Source organism: Chiloscyllium plagiosum, unplaced genomic scaffold (genome assembly GCF_037043375.1).
Source record: "Chiloscyllium plagiosum isolate Xiang-an unplaced genomic scaffold, Cpla_swu_hap1 HiC_scaffold_2, whole genome shotgun sequence".
Lineage (NCBI taxonomy): Eukaryota > Metazoa > Chordata > Chondrichthyes > Orectolobiformes > Hemiscylliidae > Chiloscyllium > Chiloscyllium plagiosum.
In genome coordinates this window covers 33,178,048-33,199,053 of record NW_028270140.1, presented here as the reverse complement: position 1 = coordinate 33,199,053, position 21,006 = coordinate 33,178,048, and the positions used below count along the sequence as shown (strand labels likewise).

At 40.8% G+C, this 21,006-nt stretch overlaps 1 protein-coding gene across 4 annotated transcripts in view; it reads right to left on the bottom strand.

Annotated features, from left to right (window-relative positions):
- Positions 1 to 21,006, bottom strand: part of LOC122563096 (TBC1 domain family member 15) — a 204,816-nt gene that overhangs the window by 165,973 nt on the left and 17,837 nt on the right. For all 4 annotated transcript variants that reach the window (XR_015759952.1, XR_015759950.1, XM_087995905.1 and 1 more), the window contains exons 3-7: positions 20,328 to 20,452; positions 15,689 to 15,792; positions 13,430 to 13,497; positions 12,186 to 12,332; positions 2,636 to 2,726 (exon numbers count right to left, since the gene is read on the bottom strand). Coding sequence is in view for 2 of the 4 variants with exons in the window: in XM_087995905.1 (XP_087852031.1) it covers positions 2,636 to 2,726; positions 12,186 to 12,332; positions 13,430 to 13,497; positions 15,689 to 15,792; positions 20,328 to 20,452 (535 nt within the window). In the remaining 2 variants the exon portion in view is untranslated. The remainder of the gene's footprint in view (positions 1 to 2,635; positions 2,727 to 12,185; positions 12,333 to 13,429; positions 13,498 to 15,688; positions 15,793 to 20,327; positions 20,453 to 21,006) is intronic.

Below are 21,006 nucleotides of genomic sequence, written 5' to 3'. Positions count from 1 at the left end.
TTATTTAAAATAAACATTAGAAAACGTTTTGCTCTGAGGACGTAGTGTTTGAGCTCACATTAAATGGTAGTGGTTTTTGTGACACTTCAGAATTTGAGGATTATACCCTTATATGGACGCACAAAATATTCCTATCCAGTTCTTCCCCCATCATCTGGAATGTAATATTACTCAGGTCTTTATTATGGTCTAGAATACACTGCCTTAATATATTGGTGGAAGCAAAATCAATTCTAACTTTCAAGCAAAACTTCAATTTATAGTGTCTTTGTAATGTCTCAAGGAGCACTATAAAATAAACCATGATAAAAAGCAACAGATGAAGCTATTAAATGGTCAGATGATCAAAAGCTTGTTTAAAGTGACACATTTTAAACAACCTCAGAAGAGGAAAGTGAGAGGGAGAGGTGGGGCCCAACACTAAAGACATGAAGCCACAGATGTACAGAATGGAAACAGACCCTTCATTCCAACTTGTCCATGCCGACCAGATATCCTAAATTGATTGAGTCCCACTCACCAGTATTTGGCCCATATCCCTCTAAACCATTCCTATTCATATACACATCCAGATGCCTTTTAAAGGTTGTAATTGTACCAGCGTTCACCACTTCCTCTGGCAATTCATTCCATACATGCACCACCTCCTGCGTGGAAAAGATGCCTCTTTTAAATCCTTCCTCTCTGACCCTAAACCTATGCGCTTTAGTTTTGGACTTGACTATTCACCCTATCCACGCCCCTCAAGATTTTTATAAACTTCTATAAGATCACCCCTCAGCCTCTGACACTTCAGGGAAAATAGCTCCAGCCTATTCAGCCTCTTCCTATAGCTCAAACCCTCCAACCCCGGCAACATCCTTGTAAATCTTTTCTGAACTCTTTCAAGTTTCACAACATTCTTTCTATAGCAGGGTAACCAGAATTGAACGCACTATAACGGTCAGCTTGAAACTGACTTAAAAGTATAAAGAGACTTTCTATTCCACATATCAAACGTTTCACTAAAGATGAAATTAATAGTTTCCTTTCTAAAGGCTCGTGACATTCATGTTCTGTGACTGAAGGAGACGGTTCCGTATTGTGTGTGCAATACTCTGATTTTATGGCAATAACATTTTGAATGGTTTAAGGTCACTGCCTCGGATCTCAATTCTCCATGTTTTCCTTTTATTTAAAAGGAACTTTTCTTACCCATTTGAACGTGCAGGGAAACTATTGTCACTCTAAGTTTTCAGTGAACACACGGTATATGGACGTAACACATTCATTTCACTTGCTTCAGCTCTGAGCACCACACATGTTGAGCCAAATAGCTTAGCTGCAGCCATTCCAAGACCAGCAATAGCAGCCTTGTCCGTTACATCACTGATGGCAAAAGAACCTCTCGACTTGTTCAATAGATCAAGATACCTTCCTTCACCTCCCGCACACCCCCACCATGAAGAAAAAAACTAAAAGTGAGCAGTGAGGATCTGGAAAAGAAGGCCTAAGACTGTGGTTGAGACACGTTCTCTTGTCATCTCCAAAAAGGAAACTGGCTAAGCACCTGAAGGACATGCAAACTGCAAGGACAGGCGAGCAGGATTAACTAAATTGTTCTTGCAGAGAGATAGCACAGACCTTGTGGGTGAAATGTGCCTTAGCCATTCCCTGATAAGCCTTCTCTTTTCTCGATAAAAGCACCCGAGTCTGTACAATTTTTACTGATAGTTTGAAACTCCGTTCAGTTGCTGCCCTACAGACACCCTTTTTCACTCTCCAACATTACTTAACCACTGAAAGGGTGAACATGGGGACAGGAGGAGGCTATTCAGCTCCTTGAACCTGTTGCACCACTAGATCCTTGATGATCCTTAAGTTTACTTCCATCTATCCACCTTGCTTTTGTAAGTTTTAAAATCTTTCCACAACAAAAATCAAACAAATCTCAGTTTTGAAACATTCAACTGACTCCCAGCTTCAAAATCATTTTTGGGCAGAGTTACACATTTCTACTCCTTTGGCTGTGAAGTACTTCTTCCTGACATTATCCATTAAAGGCCTAGTTCTAACTTTAACACTATGTCCCTCCTCACCCAGAGGGGACTGTTTCTTTTCACCAACCCAATTTAAATGCTTTCACCACCTAATTAATCTCTCAATCCAATCACTCCTTAATAAGTAAAAAGCAAAAGAACTGTGGATGCTGTAAAACAGAAACAAAAACAGAAATTGCTGGTAAAACTCAGCAAGTCTGGCAGCATCAGTGGAGAGAAATCAGAGTTAACTCAGCTCTAAGGAAGGGTCACTCGACCCGAAACCGATTTCTCTCCACCAATCTTGCCGAGCTTTTCCAGCAAATTCTGTTTATGTTATCACACAAACTTGAACTTTCTTCATAACATCCACGGTCTCTCTGAACCGTGTTGAGAAGTGAAGCCTAGATTAGAGTTTGAACGACGGGCAGCCCTTCTGGGAACCAATTTCTTTCTCAGGAAAGAGGATGATTTACGGCTGTAACTTGTGGAGATTTTCACCTCAACAGGGATGGAAGGAGGGCTGGAACAACAAAGCCAAATCTCATGTATTCCAAAAACACCCAACATTTCTGACAAGGAAAGGAGTGATTATAAAGCAGCTATTTTTATCTTACCTGTGGCAGAAGGTGAGTCCATTCATCCCATCCCTCAGGAGGTGAGCGTAAAGTTGCAAGTCCAGTTCCTTTAGGAGTTGTTCCTCAAGTCCTGGACAACCATGAAGTACATTGTAATTAATTAGTGCAAACAAAATTATAACCAAGAAAGTTGAGCCAAGACTTGCTTTTGATGATATCAGTGGAAACTCCTTGTAGAGACAGGCTATATTAACATCCTGGATGTTGTTATTGACTGGAAACTGAACTGGGGTAGTCATATAAATACTGTGGCTCCAACAACAGGTCAGAGACTAGGAATTCTGCAGCAAGTAGCTCACCATCTGACCCTCCAAAGCAGGTCCACCATCAAGGCATATGTCAGGAGTGTGATGGAATACTTCCCATTTGTCTGAATGAGTGCAGCTCTAACAAGACAAGAAGCTTAACACCATCCAGACAAAATATGCCCACTTAGTTGGCACATCCACAAACCTTCACTCTCTCCACCACCAATACGGAGTAGCACCTTCCAAGCTATGAGCTCTACTGCTTAGAAGGACAAAGTCAGCAGATATAAGAGAACCGCCACCACCTTCCAAGTTTCACTCCAAGTCACACACCATCCTGACTTGGAAATATATTGCTGTTCCTTCACTGTTGCTGAGTCGAAATCCTCAAACTTCCTCCCTTACAGCATTGTTGGTCTACCTATAAACAATGGATTAGTGTGGTTTAATCGATAGCTCACCACCATCTTCTCAAGCGTAACTATTGATGGGTGATAAATGTTGGCCCAACCAGCACCATCCACACTTCATGTATAAATAAAATAAAAACTTGACATCCATTGAAGTACTTTCTGGACTGTAGTCACTGTCACAATGTAGGAAATCCAGCAGATAACTCTCACAGCAAATTCCCACAATCAATATCATCATCAGTTCTTTCTGGGATATTACTCAAGAAATAAATAGTGCCCAGGACACTGAAAAACTCCCATACTCTACTTTGAAATAGTGATATAGGTCTTCTAATTCCACCAGGACAGTTAGAAGGGAACTTGGTTTCATATCTCAACAAAAGATCATAGATTACAGAATCCCTATAGTGCAGACAGAGGCCACTCAGCTCACTGAATCTGCACTGACCCTCCAGGGAGTATCCCATCTTATCTCCATAACCTCACATTTCCCGTGGCTAATCCCCCTAGCCTGCACGTCCCTGGACACTATGGGTAATTTAGCACGGCCAATCCACTTAACCTGCACAGCTTTGGACTGGAGGAGGAAACCCACACAGACATGGGGAAAATGTCTGCATGGAGTTTGCAGTCACCCAAGGCTGCAATCAAACCCAGGTCCTTGGCACTGAGAGGCAACGGTGCTCACCACTGTGTCAGGCACCTCCAATCGTGCAACACGACAGCATCAACTTTGAGCTTTGGGCTCACATCCTGGCGTTGGAGATGGACCTGGCCCCAGAACCTTCTGATTCAGAGATGACTATGTTACTAAGTGAGCCGCAGATGATAAACTTCAAAGTTTGGTCTGCAAGTCAGTACAATATATAAAACAAGCCCATTTTTCCAGCTGCAAAAATAATGTTTATGTGTCTACCCAGCACAGTTGACACTGCTCTTCCCTTACACGTTCATCATTCTGTACTCACATTAGTAGCCAGCTTCAATTTTTCACCCCATGAATGAATGTTTTGCTTAATAATATTATATAACTGAGTGCATTGGATCAAGCAGGAAATAGTTGTATGGTGAAAATGCGTAGGAGATTAAGATATGGCTATGTTTTGTGTCAAGTGCTGACGACACTTAAAAATGGTGACCATTTTTACATACAAAGTGGTTGTTAATTTTACACGGTGTAGAATTCAACCTTCGTTTTTTGAAGGGATTTTTGAGGCTTCAAGGTCAATTTATATGCTGGCATCGACAGAAGTTTAAGATTTAGAACTGGATCTCTTTCTTTCCACCCATACCCCTAACCTCAGGCAGAGAACTGAAAAAGTTAATTGAAATATATTCACACAGCACAGTTTCATTTCCTTGCACAGAGCCTATTTTTTTCTCAGTAAAAGAATAGTTTCATCTGAGATTTTAAAATCCTCATTCTTGTTTTAAAATCCCTTCATGGCTTTCTCCTCTCTATCTCTAATTACTGCCAATCCCAAAACCCTCCATGATGTGTGTGTTCCTTTAATGCTGACATCTTGGGCAATACAATTTTAATGGTGACTATGTTTTCATTGCCTAGGACTCAAGCTCTGGAAATCTTTCCCTAGGCCTCTCAAGCTTACTTACCCTCGAGACAATCCTTAAATATCTACCCTTTTGACCAGGATTTTGATCATCTGGCCTAATGCTCCCTATCTAGTTCAGAGTTATGTTTTGTTTTATAACACTTCTAATACTGCATTGGCATGTTTGTATTACATTAAATGTGTGATATATAAACGTTGTTTTCTTGAAATATTCTGCCCTTTAAGCACATTGCCAGGGTAGAGAAGGCAGCGTTGGGAATGCTTGCCTTTATAGGTCAGTGCACTGAGTATAGGAGTTGGGAGGTCATGTTGCAGTGTACGAACATTGGTTTGGCCACTTTTGGAATAGTGTGCGCAACTCTGGACTCCCTTCTATAAGAAGGATGATGTGAAACTAGAAAGGGCTCAAAAAAGATTTAAGAGGATATTGCCAGAGTTGGAGAATTTGGACGAAAGGGAGAGGCTGCATAGGCTGGGGCTGTTTTCCCTGGAGCATCAGAGGCTGAAGGGTGATCTTATAGAGGCTTATAAAATCGTGGGGGGCATGGATAGGGTAAATAGGCAAGCTCTTTTCCCCAGGGTGGGAGAGTCCAAAACTAGAAGACATAGGTTTAAGGTGAGAGGAGATATAAAATGGACCTAAGGGGCAACTTCTTCACGCAGAGGTTGGTGCATGTATGGAATGAGCTGCCAGAGAAAGTGGTGGAGGCTGGTACAATTATAGCATTTAAAAGGCATCTGGATAGGTATATGAAAAGGAATGGTTTAGAGGGATCTGGACTAAATGCTGGCAAATGGGACTAAATTAACTTAGGATGTCTGGTCGGCATGGACAAGTTGGATTGAAGTAAAATCCCATATCAGTACTTCACAGAGCAAAATGTTTCTCCTAGGAGTACTGGTTAATGTTTATAAAGCCATTATCATGAATATTTCTATTAAATCTCACTTTCATCTTCTCTAAAGAGAAGAAGCCCAACTTCTTTAATTTCTGAGTTACTGAAGTCCCGTCTGCCAGGTATTGTTCTAGTATCTCATCTGCACCCCCTCCAACGTCTTCACATCCACTAATTTCACAGCCTCAATGAGCAATGGAATTGCTTTGAGTCAAAGATAATTAACGATTTGGATTGTGCATTTTGGAAAGGTAAATCAGGACAGGACTTTTTAAATGCCTAATAGTAAGGTCCTGGGGAGTGTTGCTGAACAAGGAGATCTTGGAGTGCAGATTCACAGTTCCTTGAAAGTTGCAGGTAGATAGGATAGTGAAGAAAGTGGATAAAGGTATGCCTGCCTTTACTGGCCAGTGCATTGAGTAGAGGAGTTGGGAAATCACGTTGCAGCTGTACAAAGGATGAGGAGTGATCTCACAGAAGTTTATAAAATCATGAGGGCATGGATAGGGTGAATAGCCAAGGTATTTTCCCCTGGGTAGGCAGAATCCAAAACGAGAGGGCATAGGTTCAAGGTGAGAGCAGATAGATTTAAAAGCGACCCAAGGGGCAACCTTTTCATGCAGAGGGTGGTGCATGTATCGAATGAGCTGCTGGAGAAGTGGTGGGGGCTGGTACAATTACAACATTTAAAAGCTATCTGAATGGGTATATGAATTGAAAGGATTTAGAGGGATCTGGGCCAAATGCTGACAAATGGGACCGGATTTATTTAGGACATCTGGCCAGCAAGAATGAGTTGGACCAAAAGATGTGTTTCCATGCTGTACAACTCTGACTGCATAAAAACAGAGGATAAAGCTGCAACCTGATCATGTCACGGTTACTGAACAGGAGATGGCAGCAAAGTGTCAAAATTAGTAACACAAACAGCAGAATTAGTAAAAACCCGCAGATTACAAACAGTAACGTATAAAGAAAGCACGTACTGGGACTAAATCAAAGGATGTCGTGTAATTAGAAAATGTGCCAGGCCTCAGGGACCTCCGTTGTGTGGAGTGACTGGAATTACTAAGATTGAACAGAAAAGTAATGGGAAGATTTAATCGAGGCTTTCAAAATCAGGAGGTTTGAGTAAATCAGGAGTAAATCCACTGGCAGATGGGTTAATAACTACAGGATAGATTTAAGATAATTTAGGAAAAGCAGAGACAAGGGGGTGTGGGGGAGAAATTCATTTTAACACAATTGGTGATGATTTGGTATATACTGCCTGAAAAGGATGGGGAGGGCAAATTCAATACTCCTGCTAAAAATGGGAGGTGGAGAAACAATTGAGAAGAAAAACTAATTGTGCGACTGTTGGAAAGAGCTGTTATTCTTCAGTTCCTCTCTCCTTTGTGTACTTCATAAATTTTCCTTCAATGTGTCTGCAGTATTTGCCTCAACTACTTCCTGTGGTAGAGAGTTCCTCATTCTCCCTCACTCTCTGGCTCAAGAGGTTTTCTCATTAGATTTATTCAAAACTATTCCTTTTATGGCCTCAAGTTTTAGAAATGGAGTCGGGTTCTTTACATCTAACCTATAAAATTCATTCATAACGATAAAGGCAGCTATCAGGTCACACCTCAACTTTCTGGTTTGTGAAGAGAAGGCCAAATCTGTTCCAGGGTACGAGGAGCTCTTGTGAGCAATGTTGCCAAGTGTCTCATGTTGAGATGTGAAATTTAAATAAATGTCACTGCAAATGACCACCCACAATCATCTGAAGTAGTGCTTAGTACAAATAATTGCCAAGGTGATGATCCAGGTCACCTGCCTTGCTGGTACCAGAGTGGGATCAGAGAAAAACAAAAAGTCATTTGTAGGTGTTAGCTAGAGTGGTCAAATTTCCAGGGATTCTCACATCAAGCAACAACCCTGTGAATGTCAGTATGACCAGAAAACTGCATGTCAGTATATAAGAATTGGCTCTGGTATTTCTCAAGTTTAGCCGTCTCTGACTTTAAAAATATTTAATGCCCTGCTTCCACCTCACTCTGAGGGAGAATCCCCATGTTTCTTGTTCTCTATTTTGTTTTTGTGACATCATATTAAGTTTCACTTTCCTGCTTGGAATGATATTGCTCCTTCACATTAAACATCTTTATTTCTCCTCCCTAGCAACATCATTGTCCCCTTATGGATTCCAGACTGAGCAGGGTCTCTTCACCACTTCAGGTTATGTGATTGCTTTTCAGTTGGCCCCAGAGAGAGTGTCTCAACTCTCAGACACTTGCGCGTTAAAATCCTAATCCATATTTTTGCACAGAAATTCAGGCTGAGATTCCCAGAGCAGCACAGAGTATGCCGGACTGTCAGAGATGCCACCTCACAGTTCATAGTGAAGCACCATCTGCTACTTTGACACCTCAACTCTGGATGAACAGGTCATTTTATGAGGTAAGATTGGACAGGTAGAGCACACATCCACTGGAGTGGAGGAGATTGACTGGAAATTCTATTGAACATAAGATCCTGAGAGGGACTTGACAGGCTAGATGCTGAAAGCATGCTTCCCCTTTTAAAGGTGACTGGACCGAGGAGACACTGTTTAAAGATAAGGGGTTTCCCATTTAAGATGGAGATTGCAAGAAATTTCTCTTCTCAGAGGGTCACTGAGTCTGTGGAACTTTCTTCCTCAGAGAGGTGGAAGCAGGATCATTAAATATTTTTAAGCCGGAGAGTCAGATTCTTGACCAATAAGGATGTCATACGGTATCAGGTATTGCAGGGAAGTAGATTGACACTACAATCCAACCAGCCATAATCCTTACGAATTATAGAGGAGGCGCGAAGTGCCAAATAGCCTACCCTTGTGCCAAACTCATTTAAGCTCTTATTGATTTTTTGAACGACATTTAGGCCCTCAACCAGCACAGACAACAAAATCAATATACCATTCTCACACTAGTGTCTGTGAAAGCTTGCTGTGCACAGATTGGCTTCCATGTTTGCTCAAACAGTGACTGACACTTCAAAATGTCCTTCACAGATTGTAAAGTGCTTTGGCAAACTCTGAAGTCAAAGCAGATTCACAAATGCACACTCTTTTTTCTTGACTCTATCTTTTAGCTTTCCTTGGGGTTTTGATGCACGTTTACACCCTCGAAAACACCTTCGGAATTTCCATCCACACTTAGATTGATGCAATGTCATTCTGCTTGCAACGGGAAAGACATGATTTGTAAAGAAAATTGCAGCATGTAAACATCTAATTTTAATGTAATCGAGTAGGGAACAACACCGAAAAAGTCCAATTGTTGTCTCTAAACAGGAAGAGGATGGGGAGTATTAGATAAAAGTAGAAGCTGTAAGGTCATACAATATAGGAGCAGAATTAAGTCATTTGGTCCATCGCATATAGACTGGGTGGTTGAAAAGGCATTTAACAGACTTGCCTTCATTGCTCAGTCCTTTGAGTATAGGAATTGGGAAGTCATGCTGAGTTTCTACAGGATATTAGTGAGGCCTCTTCTGGAGTACTGTATCCAGTTCTGGTCGCTGTGTTATAGGAAGGAAACTATTAAGTTGGAGTGGATTCAGAAGAGATTTACCAGGATCTTGCCAGGTCTGAAAGGTTTGAGTCATAAAGAAAGGCTGAATAAGCTCTGACCCTTTTTTTACCGGAATGTTGGCAGTTGAGAGGTTAACCTTATAGAGGTTTATAAGATCATGAGGGGCTTAGATAAGGTTAGTGGTAGGTACCTTTTCTTTAGAAGAACGGATTTCAAGACGAGGGGGTATATTTTTAAGGCAAGAGGAGAGATTTATAAAAAGACATGGGGCAAATGTTTCACAGAGGGTAGTTCACATGTGGAATGAACTTTGTGGAACCTTATAAGAGGTTTATAAAATCGTAAGGGGCATGGATAGAGTAAATAGATAAGGTCTGTTTCCTGGGGTGGGGGGGTCCAGAACTAGAGGGCATCAGTTTAGGGTGAGAGGGGAAAAAAATTAAAAGGAACCTAAGAAGCAACTTTTTCATTCAGAGAATGGTGTACATATGGAATGAGCTGCCAGAGAAAGTAGAGGAGGCTGGTACAATTACACCATTTAAAAGGCATCTGGATGGGTATATGAATAGGAAGGGTTTATTAGGTAATGGGCTAAGTGCTGGCAAATGGGACTAGATTAGATTGGGATATCTGATTGACATGGATAAGTTGGACCGAAGGGTCTGTCTCCATGCTGTACATCTCTATGACTGTGACTCAGTGTGGTGGATGCTGGCACAAGTACAATGTTTAAAAGACATTTGGACATACGTACATGAACAGGGAAGGTTTGGAAGGATATTGGCCAGGAGCAGGCAGGTATGGCTAGCTTAGTTTGGGATTATGTTTGGCATGGACTGGTTGGACTGAAGGGTCTGATTCTGTGCTTTATAAATCTATGACTAAGTCTGTTCCACCCTTAAAATATGGCTGATATGTTTCTCAATCCCATTCTTCTGCCTTCACCCTGTCACACTTGATAGCCCTGCTAATCAAGATTCTATCACTGTCTTAAATATACTTACTGGCTTGGCCTCCACAGCCTTCTGTTGGTTTTTAAAGGCTTCCCAATCCTCTGGCTTCCCACTAATCTTCACCATATTTTATACTTTTGCTTTTAGGCTGCCCCAGATTTCCTTGGTCAGACATGGTCACGTCATCCTCCCCTTAATATGTTTCTTCTTCCTTGCGAAGAATTACTGCTGTGCCTCTCGAATTTGCCCCCAAAACTTCTGCCATTGCTGCTCCACTGTCTTCCCTGCGGTGCTCCCCTTCCAATCAACCCTGGCCAACTCCTCCCTCATGTCTTGATCGTCACTTTTACTCAATTGTAATATTGTTACATCTGAAAGTGGAGTCACAGGTAGCTAGGGTAGTGAAGGTGGTGCTTGGTAATCTTTCCCTTATTGGTCAGTGCATTGTGTATAGGAGTTGGGTGGTCATGTTGCGGTTGTACAGGACACTGGTTAGGCCATTTGTGTCCAATTCTGATCTCCCTGCACTAGCAAGGATGTTGTGAAACTTGAAAGGGTTCAGAAAAAACCTACAAAGATGTTGCTAGGATTGGAGGGTTTGAGTTATAGGGAGTGGCTGAATAGGCTGGTGTTGTTTTCCCTGAAGCATCAGAGGCTGAGAGGTGACCTTATAGAGGTTTATAAAATCATGAGGGGACATGGATAGGCTAATAGACAAGGTCTTTTCCCTGGGGTGGGGAAGTCCAGAACTAGAGGACATAGATTTAGGGTGAGAGGGGAAAGATATAAAACAGACCCAAGGAGCAACTTTTTCACGCAGAGGGTGGTGCATGTATGGAATGAGCTGCCAGAGGAAGTGGAGGAGGCTGGTCTAATTACAACATTTAAAAGGCACTTGGATGGGTATATGAATAGGCCGGGTTTAGACAGATATGGGCCAAGTGCTGGCAAATGGGACTAGATTAATTTAGGATATCTGATCGGATCGGGGTGGACGAGTTGGACCAAAGGATCGGTTTCCATGCTGTACATCTCTATGATGTCTGATATGATTCCAACTTCTCCCTCCCGAACTGTCAGGTGAATTCAATGTTGTGATCACTGCTTCCTGGGGGGGTTCCTTCACATTGATCTGCCTAACCAAGTCTGCCTCAATACACATTATACCCAGAATTGCCCGTTCCCTAGTGGACTTTATCACAATATGCTCCAAAAAACCATCTTGTAGACATTCCACTAATTCCTTTTCTAGGGATCCACTGCCAACCTGATTTGCCTGGTCCACCAGCATATTGAAATCCGCCCTGTTTATTGTAATAGTTCCTTTCTTAAATGCCTTTTCTATTTCCTGAAATATTTTTTGCCCTGTATCCTATTTCTCCCATCAGGGTTGATTTACCTTTGCAGTTCCTCTACCCACACAGATTCTACATCTTCCAATCCAATAATTGTGTCTTGCTCTCAATTTAATTTCATTTCTTCCAAAACAACACAACTCTCTGCCCATCTGCCTGCCCTTTTAACAGGACATGTATCCTTGTATGTTTACCTCCTGGCGCGGATTTACTTGCATCAGGTCTCCGTGACGTCCTCAACATCATATGTGCCAATTTCAATTTTCACCACAAGCTCATTTACCTTGTTTCATATACTGTGTGCAGGATTTAAGTACAATACCCTGCATTGACCACCCCTCTTCTCATAGCTGTCCTCCTTACCGACTGAGCCTGAAAACCCAGAGTTTAAAGGAATATTAGGACTGATGACTAAAAGCTGGTTTAACGTACATCTTTTTCCAAGAGAGAATCTTACAGGAGGAAATAGAGTTGGGTATACATAAAAACAATAGGATATCAGCCCAAACCTGAATGTATGGCTAAAGCAGACTTACTGATTTTCCTCATCAAGCCTTCTTCTTTGAAGTCATAAGAAATCTTCTCAAAGTAGAATGCAGAGCACCAGTATGCATCCACTTCAGAGTCCAGTACCTCTAAGAAGCGGCTAACGAGGTCATTCATGCCTTGAACATAGCTTACATCTAAAAACGCATAAGTAGAATACAGTTTCAGAGGATACACATTGCAAACACCTTCTTTACAAGTTATTTTTAGATCCAAAATGTCTTTGCTATAAGTGTTAATTTTACAAATGGATTACATTATCCTTTTGTCATTCTATAATTGCCTTCAGAATGAGAGATTTGGCTTTAAAAAAAATTGATTCACACATTGAGAGTATCGCTTACAAGGCCAGCATTTATTGCCCTTAATTGTTCTTAAGGTGGTAAAACTGGAGCAATTCTGTTCTCAAAATGGCAGGATAATTTCCTAAGCTTTGATACTATGTCATTCTTATAGTTTGCATTAAAATGAAGTTAATCATTATTGTTAGCTCAGTGGCTCGCACTCTCCTCTCTGGTTCTGAATATGTATTTTCAAGCCCTAGTGCAGAATGCGCACATAAAATCCAAGCTTGGACACTCCTTGGGTAGTTCTGAGGGAGCGCTGCACTGTCATATTTTGGCGAAGAAGTTAATGCGAGGGCCATCTACCATTTCAGATGGGCATAGGAAATTCCACAATACTATAATGATCAGCCGAGGTATTCTTCCTGGTGTTCAGACCATAATTCTTTTACGGCTATTCCTTTTGTATCACTGCATTCATGGCATTACATATTATGTATCAACCAATACTGTCTCAGAGCTTGCTGGTTGATACATATATATAATTTCATGGCATTATATATTAAGTCCCATTCCCAGAGCATGCCTTTGTTTTATATTTGAAAAGTGACACAGAATCACAGTGAACAAAATTTATCCCTCTCCAGCCAGACCCAGAATCACACTTCCACCAAGCTCTCCCCCTCCCAGCCACTCTTCATTCACTGACTCCCAGCTCACCCCACAATCTCTTGATCCACTTCTCTTGCATTTGGGCTCCTGCACCTACCTGCAGGTCAATTACAAGATTATCTGAATTTTGTGAACCTGATATTCATGTTAATACAGACTTTTACTGTGTTTCATCATTTCTAAATCTCGTTGGAACATGAAACTTGCTACAGAAATGCAAAACCCTATTTTTAAATAAACAACCCAAGAAAACAATACTCAAAAGGCAGCAAGTGTACCTGGATGAAATGCAGCAAAAGTGATTAGTATATCTCTCAACACCATTAGGTTGATCACACCATCATTTCTAGGGAACAAAACAAGCACATTTATCAATAGATCATCAGAACAGGTAGATTTCATTTTATTATTACTGTTGTGGTGTCAAACATACAGCTTTAAGCAGAGCCAATCCCACACTCATCCGACAACATGCCAAATAGAGTAACCTGCATTTATTAAAAAAAACCTATGAATGACACAAAGTACTGTATTCAATTCTGGGCACCACACCTTAGGATCTACATAATTAATGAACTGGGCCTGTGGCAAATATGAGGAAACAAAATAAAAAGGAGATAAAAATCTACTTGGTTTCACCCCAATCTGCCTATCACAGGTCGATCTATCCACTACTGTATCAGTAAGGGTAATCACTGCACAGATTGTAATGAGGTCAGCCAGGTGCACCTCAGAATGGGTTCCCTGATTGGGGCTGTTAATCTAGTCAAAATAAGTACTGGCTGAGAGCTGGATCTTGTTCAGGACTTTCTATTTGCTAGTAAAAGGTGACTTGGTGATGGGCTACTGTGCTCTATGGGGTTATTTTAATCACCAGAGTGTCATTTTGGGGATGAAGTCCTGCCTTCACATGGAGAATAAATATCTCTGGTGGAACCATCATCCTCCTAAATGGGAGGATCTTGCAAGTTAAAACTGAGCATCCATGAGGCACGGTGGGCCAATAGCAGAACTATACTCAACCATAATGTGTAAACTTATGGTCCAGCATATCCCCACACTACCATTAAACCAGGGGACCATCCCTGACTCAATGAAGGGTGCAGAAGGACATACAAGGACGATCTACAAGATGCAGTGCAGAAACTCCAAGCTTCTTCGACATCTTCCAAACCCACTACTCTACCGACTAGAAAGTAGCAGATGCACAGGAACATCACACCTCCTTGACTTGAAACTATATTACCATTCCATCATTCTCACTGCATCTAAATCCTGGGGAACACCTTTCCTAACAACGCTATGCACATTGTTACACCACAAAATTGGAGAGGTTCATCAGAACAGCTCCCAACCAAATTCGCTGGAGCAATTTGGAGGGACACACATTCCCTTGAACAAAAAAAACAAAATTTATTGGTCTTGGGGGGAGTGCATACTTGATTTACCAGAATAACCCCTGAGAATCAATGGTTAAAACAGGAGGAGAGATTACATAAATTTAGAATTAAAACCGAACATGCTGGAAATACACAACAGATCAGGGGCATCTGTCTACAGAGAAACAGAGTTAAAGTTCAATGCCTTTTCATGAAAACTTACTGTACATTTGAAAGCTCACTGAACTGTAACATTAACTCTGTTTCTCATCCCACAGAGACTGCCTGACTTGAGTATTCCCAACATTTTCTGTTTTCATTTCATTTCAGTTCAAAACCCAATATATTCCTTCCATTTACCTAAATTATGGTTGCATTCCCTGGATCTAGATGGTGAAGGGTTAACTTGATCAGAATTTACAAGATTTCAGGGGGAACTAATAAGATTAAATCTGACTGAAACTGCATTCACTGGTCAGATTGTTGAGGGCAGAGATATACAACCCGAATATTAGGCCAGACTTTGCAGGACTGAAATTAGGAACCATTACTACAAAGTGTGGTAGATTTCAGAAACTCTTTTGCAAATTAAAAATTACACTTCATCACTTGTGAGGCACGGACATAGGTGACATAATGGCTCAGTGGTTAGCACTGCTGCCTCAACAGCTCCAGGGACCCGGGTTCAATTCCAGACTCGGGCGACTGTCTTTGTGGAGTTTGCACATCCTCCCTGTGTCTGCGTCCGTTTCCTCCGGGTGCCCAGGTTTCCTCCCACAGTCCAAAGATGTGCTATTGCCCATGGTGTTAGGTGCATTAGCCAGGGGTAAATATAGGGTGGGGGAATGTATCTGGGTGGGTTACTCTTTGGAGGGTCAGTGTGGACTTGTTGGGTCGATAGGCCTGTTTCCATACCGTAGGGAATCTAAATAAAAAATCTTGTAAATTTTAAATTGATAGATCTTTTGTTAGCTAAATGTATTAAGGGATACAGGGCAAAAATGCTACATATAGATTGTAGATCAACAAAAATCTGTGTGGTTATAGAGCTAAATGATCTACACCTGCCTCAAAAGTGATTTACCAAAGTAGGATTTGAAAGCAATCAATTGATCTAGTATATTGATACATTAGATTTAAAAACAAGTACACACTTACTGATAGTAATCCAAGACTCGTTCAGTTCTAGGCACATCTTTGTCTATGATCCTAATTGCTTCATGCAGTTCATGTACATTGATTTTCTGACGATCCACATAAAACTGAGAATAGTTTACAAAGAGATTTATCTTTATGTTATCCTACAAATGTTTTTTAATTTAAATAATTTTCAATTGTATATCTAGATCAAAGGATTTGGGCATCATGAAAACAGATTATAGAAAAAATGGGATTGTTCTCCCTGGAGCTGATAGGTTTAAGGGCAACTTAATAGACATGCTCAAAATCATAAAGGGTTTTTGACAACAATAAATAAGAAGAAACTGCTTCCAGTAGCAGGAGAGTGAGTAACCAGATGACAGGGATATAAAGTAATTGTGAAACGATAAGCAGTGGTGTGGAAGGTTTTTTTTCCTACACAAATTGCTTTGATCCAGAATAGAGCCTGAAAGAGCAGTGGAAACAAATTCAAAGGTAATTTTCACATGGAAATTGGATAAATACATTAAGTGGAGAAAATATTTAAATAAATGCAGAAACAGCAGGGGAGTGGGGTTAATTGTTTTTTGGAAGAACTAGCAAGGAATGATAGACTGAATAATGTCCTTCTGTGCTACAAGACTTTTTGTTTCCATGGTTAGAAGGGTCAATGTTAGATGAACAAAGTTCAATGATGACAAGTGTAGGCCAGATTTCAGCCTGACAACATATGTATGGAATCTCCTGCAGCCTCAATCCTCGGAGATCTCTAACCTCATCTAATTCCAGTCTTTTAAGCATGTCTAATGTTCACTGCTACACCATTAGCAACTTAAGTTCAAAAATATCCTCCCAAAACTGCAATCTCTCTCAGTCTCCTTCATTTAATACATGCCTTAAAACCTAACCGTTGACTAAGCTTTTGGAAACCTGTTCTAATATCTCATGTAACCAGGAGTCAGTCCTGTGACATTATGCTCTTGATAAGCACTCTGGAATGCTTTGTGGTGTGAGACAGTATATAAATAAGCTATATTGTGTTTAACAATTTTTTTCTGTAACACCTGAAAATCAGCTGTTGCAATGCCACTAGCAATCACTTTGGTCAATTCAGTTTCTGAGTTCTTCTCCACACAATGAAAAATTTCAACAACCAACTAAAAGCCTTTTAAAATGCAGAAAATATTGCAATTATAGATTCTGCACACGGGTAACATGATACCCTGCGACCTGGATAAGATCTCGTCAAAATACATTCTTGAAACAGGTGGGGCAACACCTATGGAGAGAAAGTCAAAATTTTAGCTTAAAATTTAATAGTGGTCTCAAGGTGATGGACTCAACTTTGAGAAGTCAATGGATATGCCTGAATCTTTTGCTGGAAACAGTCATCGTATGGCACTACCATGGCATACAAATGTGACTGACTGATCCGGAATCTTAACTGTTTCTCACTCCACAGATGCTGCCAGACCTACCACCAACCTCAAGTACAGGTTGACTGCCAAAAGCTTCTCATTTGGAACATATTCACATTACACTTTAACATTGACCGTGTCACTGAATATTGCAAAACAGATATCACAGAGATTCTGAATTACAAAACAACCTTGTTCACGTTGTTCTCTCCAAACAAGGCTAACTGGAATAAAAAGCAGAATGACTGAATGATGAGAGGAAAGAGGACATTCATTAATGGAGGAAGGACTTTGTGTAAATTGGTTGTAGTAGCCTCGGATGAAATCGGAACGGATGCAGTCATCAAATTATTCAAGAAATATGGGATATCAACACACTTGATGGGACAGAGGATGATGTCTCAGGAATGATATGGCCAATAACTATGTGATTGCCAATTATTACCCATATGATGCCGTTCAAGAAACAGATAGGGTTGGTTCTAAAGAAGGGCAGATGGTTTGGCTTTATGGGTTATGTATATTTCATAAACATTATGTGCATGCTCTGCTGCTAAACTATTATTTTCTGTACTTTAGAAACTTAATTAAATTGTTAAAATTTTCAAATGGCTTTGGAGTTTGATGAATTTGCAGAATTAAGTACACAGAAATTATTGTTGATCTTCATGAAGATTACTATTTTATAAAATAAAAAAGCTTTATTGTCTTTTGTGCTTGATTTGGGGCAGGATTCAGGGGAACAGTCACTGACGTTGCGATTGGCTGATGCACAGGTGGCATGGTGACTCAGTGGTTAGCACTGCTGCCTCACAGCACCAGGGACCTGTGAACAATTCCAGCTTGGGTGGCTGTCCATGTGGAGATTGCATACTCTCCCCATAACAGTGTTGGTTTCTGCCAGGTGCTCCTGTTTCTTCCCATGGGAAGGTTGGGGCGGGGGGAGAAATAGAGAGTTGTTAGGGGTGCTGTTTGAAGTGTCAGTACAGGCTCAATGGGCGGAATGGCCTCTCTCTGCACTGAAGGAATTCTAGGAGACCACTGTAAACAACTGGCTAGTAAGACAAATGGAGACCCCTTGGAAATATTACTCATGTATAAGTCAATTCCCTACTATTTTACTAAAAAATCTGGTCACAGGAGCTGCATTTTTACACTAGAATGCATGATGGTATTTCAGATTTCTAGCGTGTAGTATTTCTGCCTTTCATTTAAGTTATATCAAAATGTCTTACGAATGAATTCATCCCATTCCCTGCATGGGAAGTAGAATATATTCAAGTTACAGGATGAAGAAAATGCCAACATCTTCAGTGCCACAGTTTCAGCCATAATTTTAATGGGAGCAATCCAATGTGGAAATATTTCAACATATTGGGCAAAAGGCGGTCAAGAAGTGACTCTGGCAGAACAGGAAAAGGTCCCATCTGCCAATTGCCACTGAGTAATCTGTCTTTAAATTTGCCTCATGCATGATAATCTGTATTCCAGTGTAGTAAAGGGAGTTAGAGAAATACTAGATACATTGGTGGTCATCTTCCAAAATTTTATGGGCTCTGAAGAAGTTCCTATAGGTTGGAGGATGGCAAATATAACCCTGCTATTTAAAAATGGGAGAGAAAAAAAACAATGAAATAAAGACCAGCTTGATTACCACCAGTCATGGGGAAAATGCTCCAGTCTTTTACAATCTATTATGAAGGATATGATAACAGAACACTTGGAAAACATTACAGGATTAGTCAAAATCAATGTGGTTTATACAAGGCAAATCATGCTCAACTAATCTAGTTGACTTTTTGAAGATGTAACTAGTAGAATAGATAAAGGAAAACCAATGGATGTGGTGCATTTGAATTTCAAGAAAGCTTTTGATAAGGTCCCACATAAGGCATTAGTGGGCAAAATTATAACACATGTATTGGGAGCAATATACTGGCATGGAATGGGAATTGGGTAACAGACTAGAAACTGAGTGGATACACGTGGATCTTTTTCTGAGTGGCATCAGTGTATGGACCCAATATTCATAATATATAGAAACATATATTAGATGAGGGAACCAAATGCAAGATTTCCAATTTTGCTGATGACACACTAGAGCTAAATGTGAATTGAGAAGATGATGCAAGGAAGCTTCAGAGCGATCCAGACAAGTATGAGCATATGCATGGCAGATGCAGCATAACATAGATGGATATAAAATTATACACGTTAGTGTGAGAAACAGAAAGGTCGAGTATTATTTAAATGGCAATATATAAATTGGAGGAAAAAGGAACCTGGGTGCCCTTGCTCACCAGTCAATGAAATTAGATAAGCCAACTATAGGTTGGCCTTCATTGCAAGAGAATCTGAGTTCAGAAATTGAGATACCTTGCAGTTACACAGGGCCTTGGTGAGACTGTAACTGGAGTACTGTGTGCAGTTTTGGCCTCCCTACCCAAGAGAAGATATACTTGCCGTAGAGGAGTGCGGCAGAAGCTCACCAGACTGATACCATGAATGGGTCATAAAGTGTGGTGCTGGAAAAGCACAACAAGTCAGGCAGCATCAGAGGAGTAGGAGTCAATGTTTCGAGCATGAGCTTTTCATCAATTCCTGATGAAGAGCTCATGCTTAAAACGTCGACTCTCCTGTTCCTCAGACGCTCTCCAGCATATGCAGTCCTCGCTTTCTCCTGATACCAGGAATGGGAGGACTGTCCTCTGAGGAAAGTTTGTGTCGACTGGACCTATATTCATGAGAACTTAGGAGAGTTTAGGAAAATGAAAGGAGATCCAAGTGAAATGTATAAAATTCTAACAGGGCTAGACATACTGGATGCAAGGTGGATTTTTCTGCTGGTTGGGGAGGTTAAAACCTGGAGTCATAGTCTCAGAATATGGGGTAGGTCGTTTAGCCAAAGATGACGTAACATTTTTTCCCTCAGAAGGTACTCAACCTGTGGAACTCACTATCTCAGAAGGACGTGAAGGCTAGATCACAGAGTATATTTAAGAAAAAGTATGATAAACTTTTAGATATTAAAGGCATCAAGACATATGGAGAGAAAGTGGCAACGTGGAATTGAGATGAAGAATCAGTCATAATCATATTGAATGATAGAGTGGGCTTAAAGTTTTGAATTGCTTACTCTTCACCTAGTTTCTTTGTTTCTAAACTTTTGATCTAACCAATGACTTTGTATTATTGTTACCACATGCAAAATCAATTCCCCTACCATTTATGAAACTGACCTTTGCCTGCAGCTCTATGAAGGATACCTGCTCAGTATTTTCCTCCGAAAGATCCACCTCCTGTCCTTTAAGATTGCAGCCACTGCCCCTTTGTTGATAAGCAACGGCTGCTTCATAAAGCTCTGCTACAGAGAGAAAGCAAGAAACACCACAGATCAGCCTAACACACACCATAAACTTCAGAAATAAGCCACGATGCAGTGGGATATCATTCTCAGCAGCTAGTCTGGAGCGAATATTGCCCACACTGTATCTGCGTAAGGAAGGGACAATCATCGGATTTTAACATTCTCAACCTGTTATCAAATTCCCCATGCCCTAGCCCTCTTCCTCTTGAGGCTATCCTGCTATGACTTCTTCCAGCTCAAGAGTTCACCAAGATCCTCATGACTGCAGTTTGTGGTCATTTGCTCCATAATTGCCAGCTGCACTTCAATGGCCTGGACTCTAGCTTCCCCCCTAAACCTCAGGTGCCTCTGTTTCCTCCTCAAGACTCTCAGTATAATTTGTCTTTTTGACAGAGCTTCTGATAACCTAATCTAATATCACCTTATCAGCTTATTATGAAATTATGTTTGACAATGCTCCTTGCCTTTTTTAACTAAATTAAAAAGATGCTATACACGTGCAAGTTATTGTCGATTACCAAGGAGACTCCAGGAAATTAAGCATGATCTAC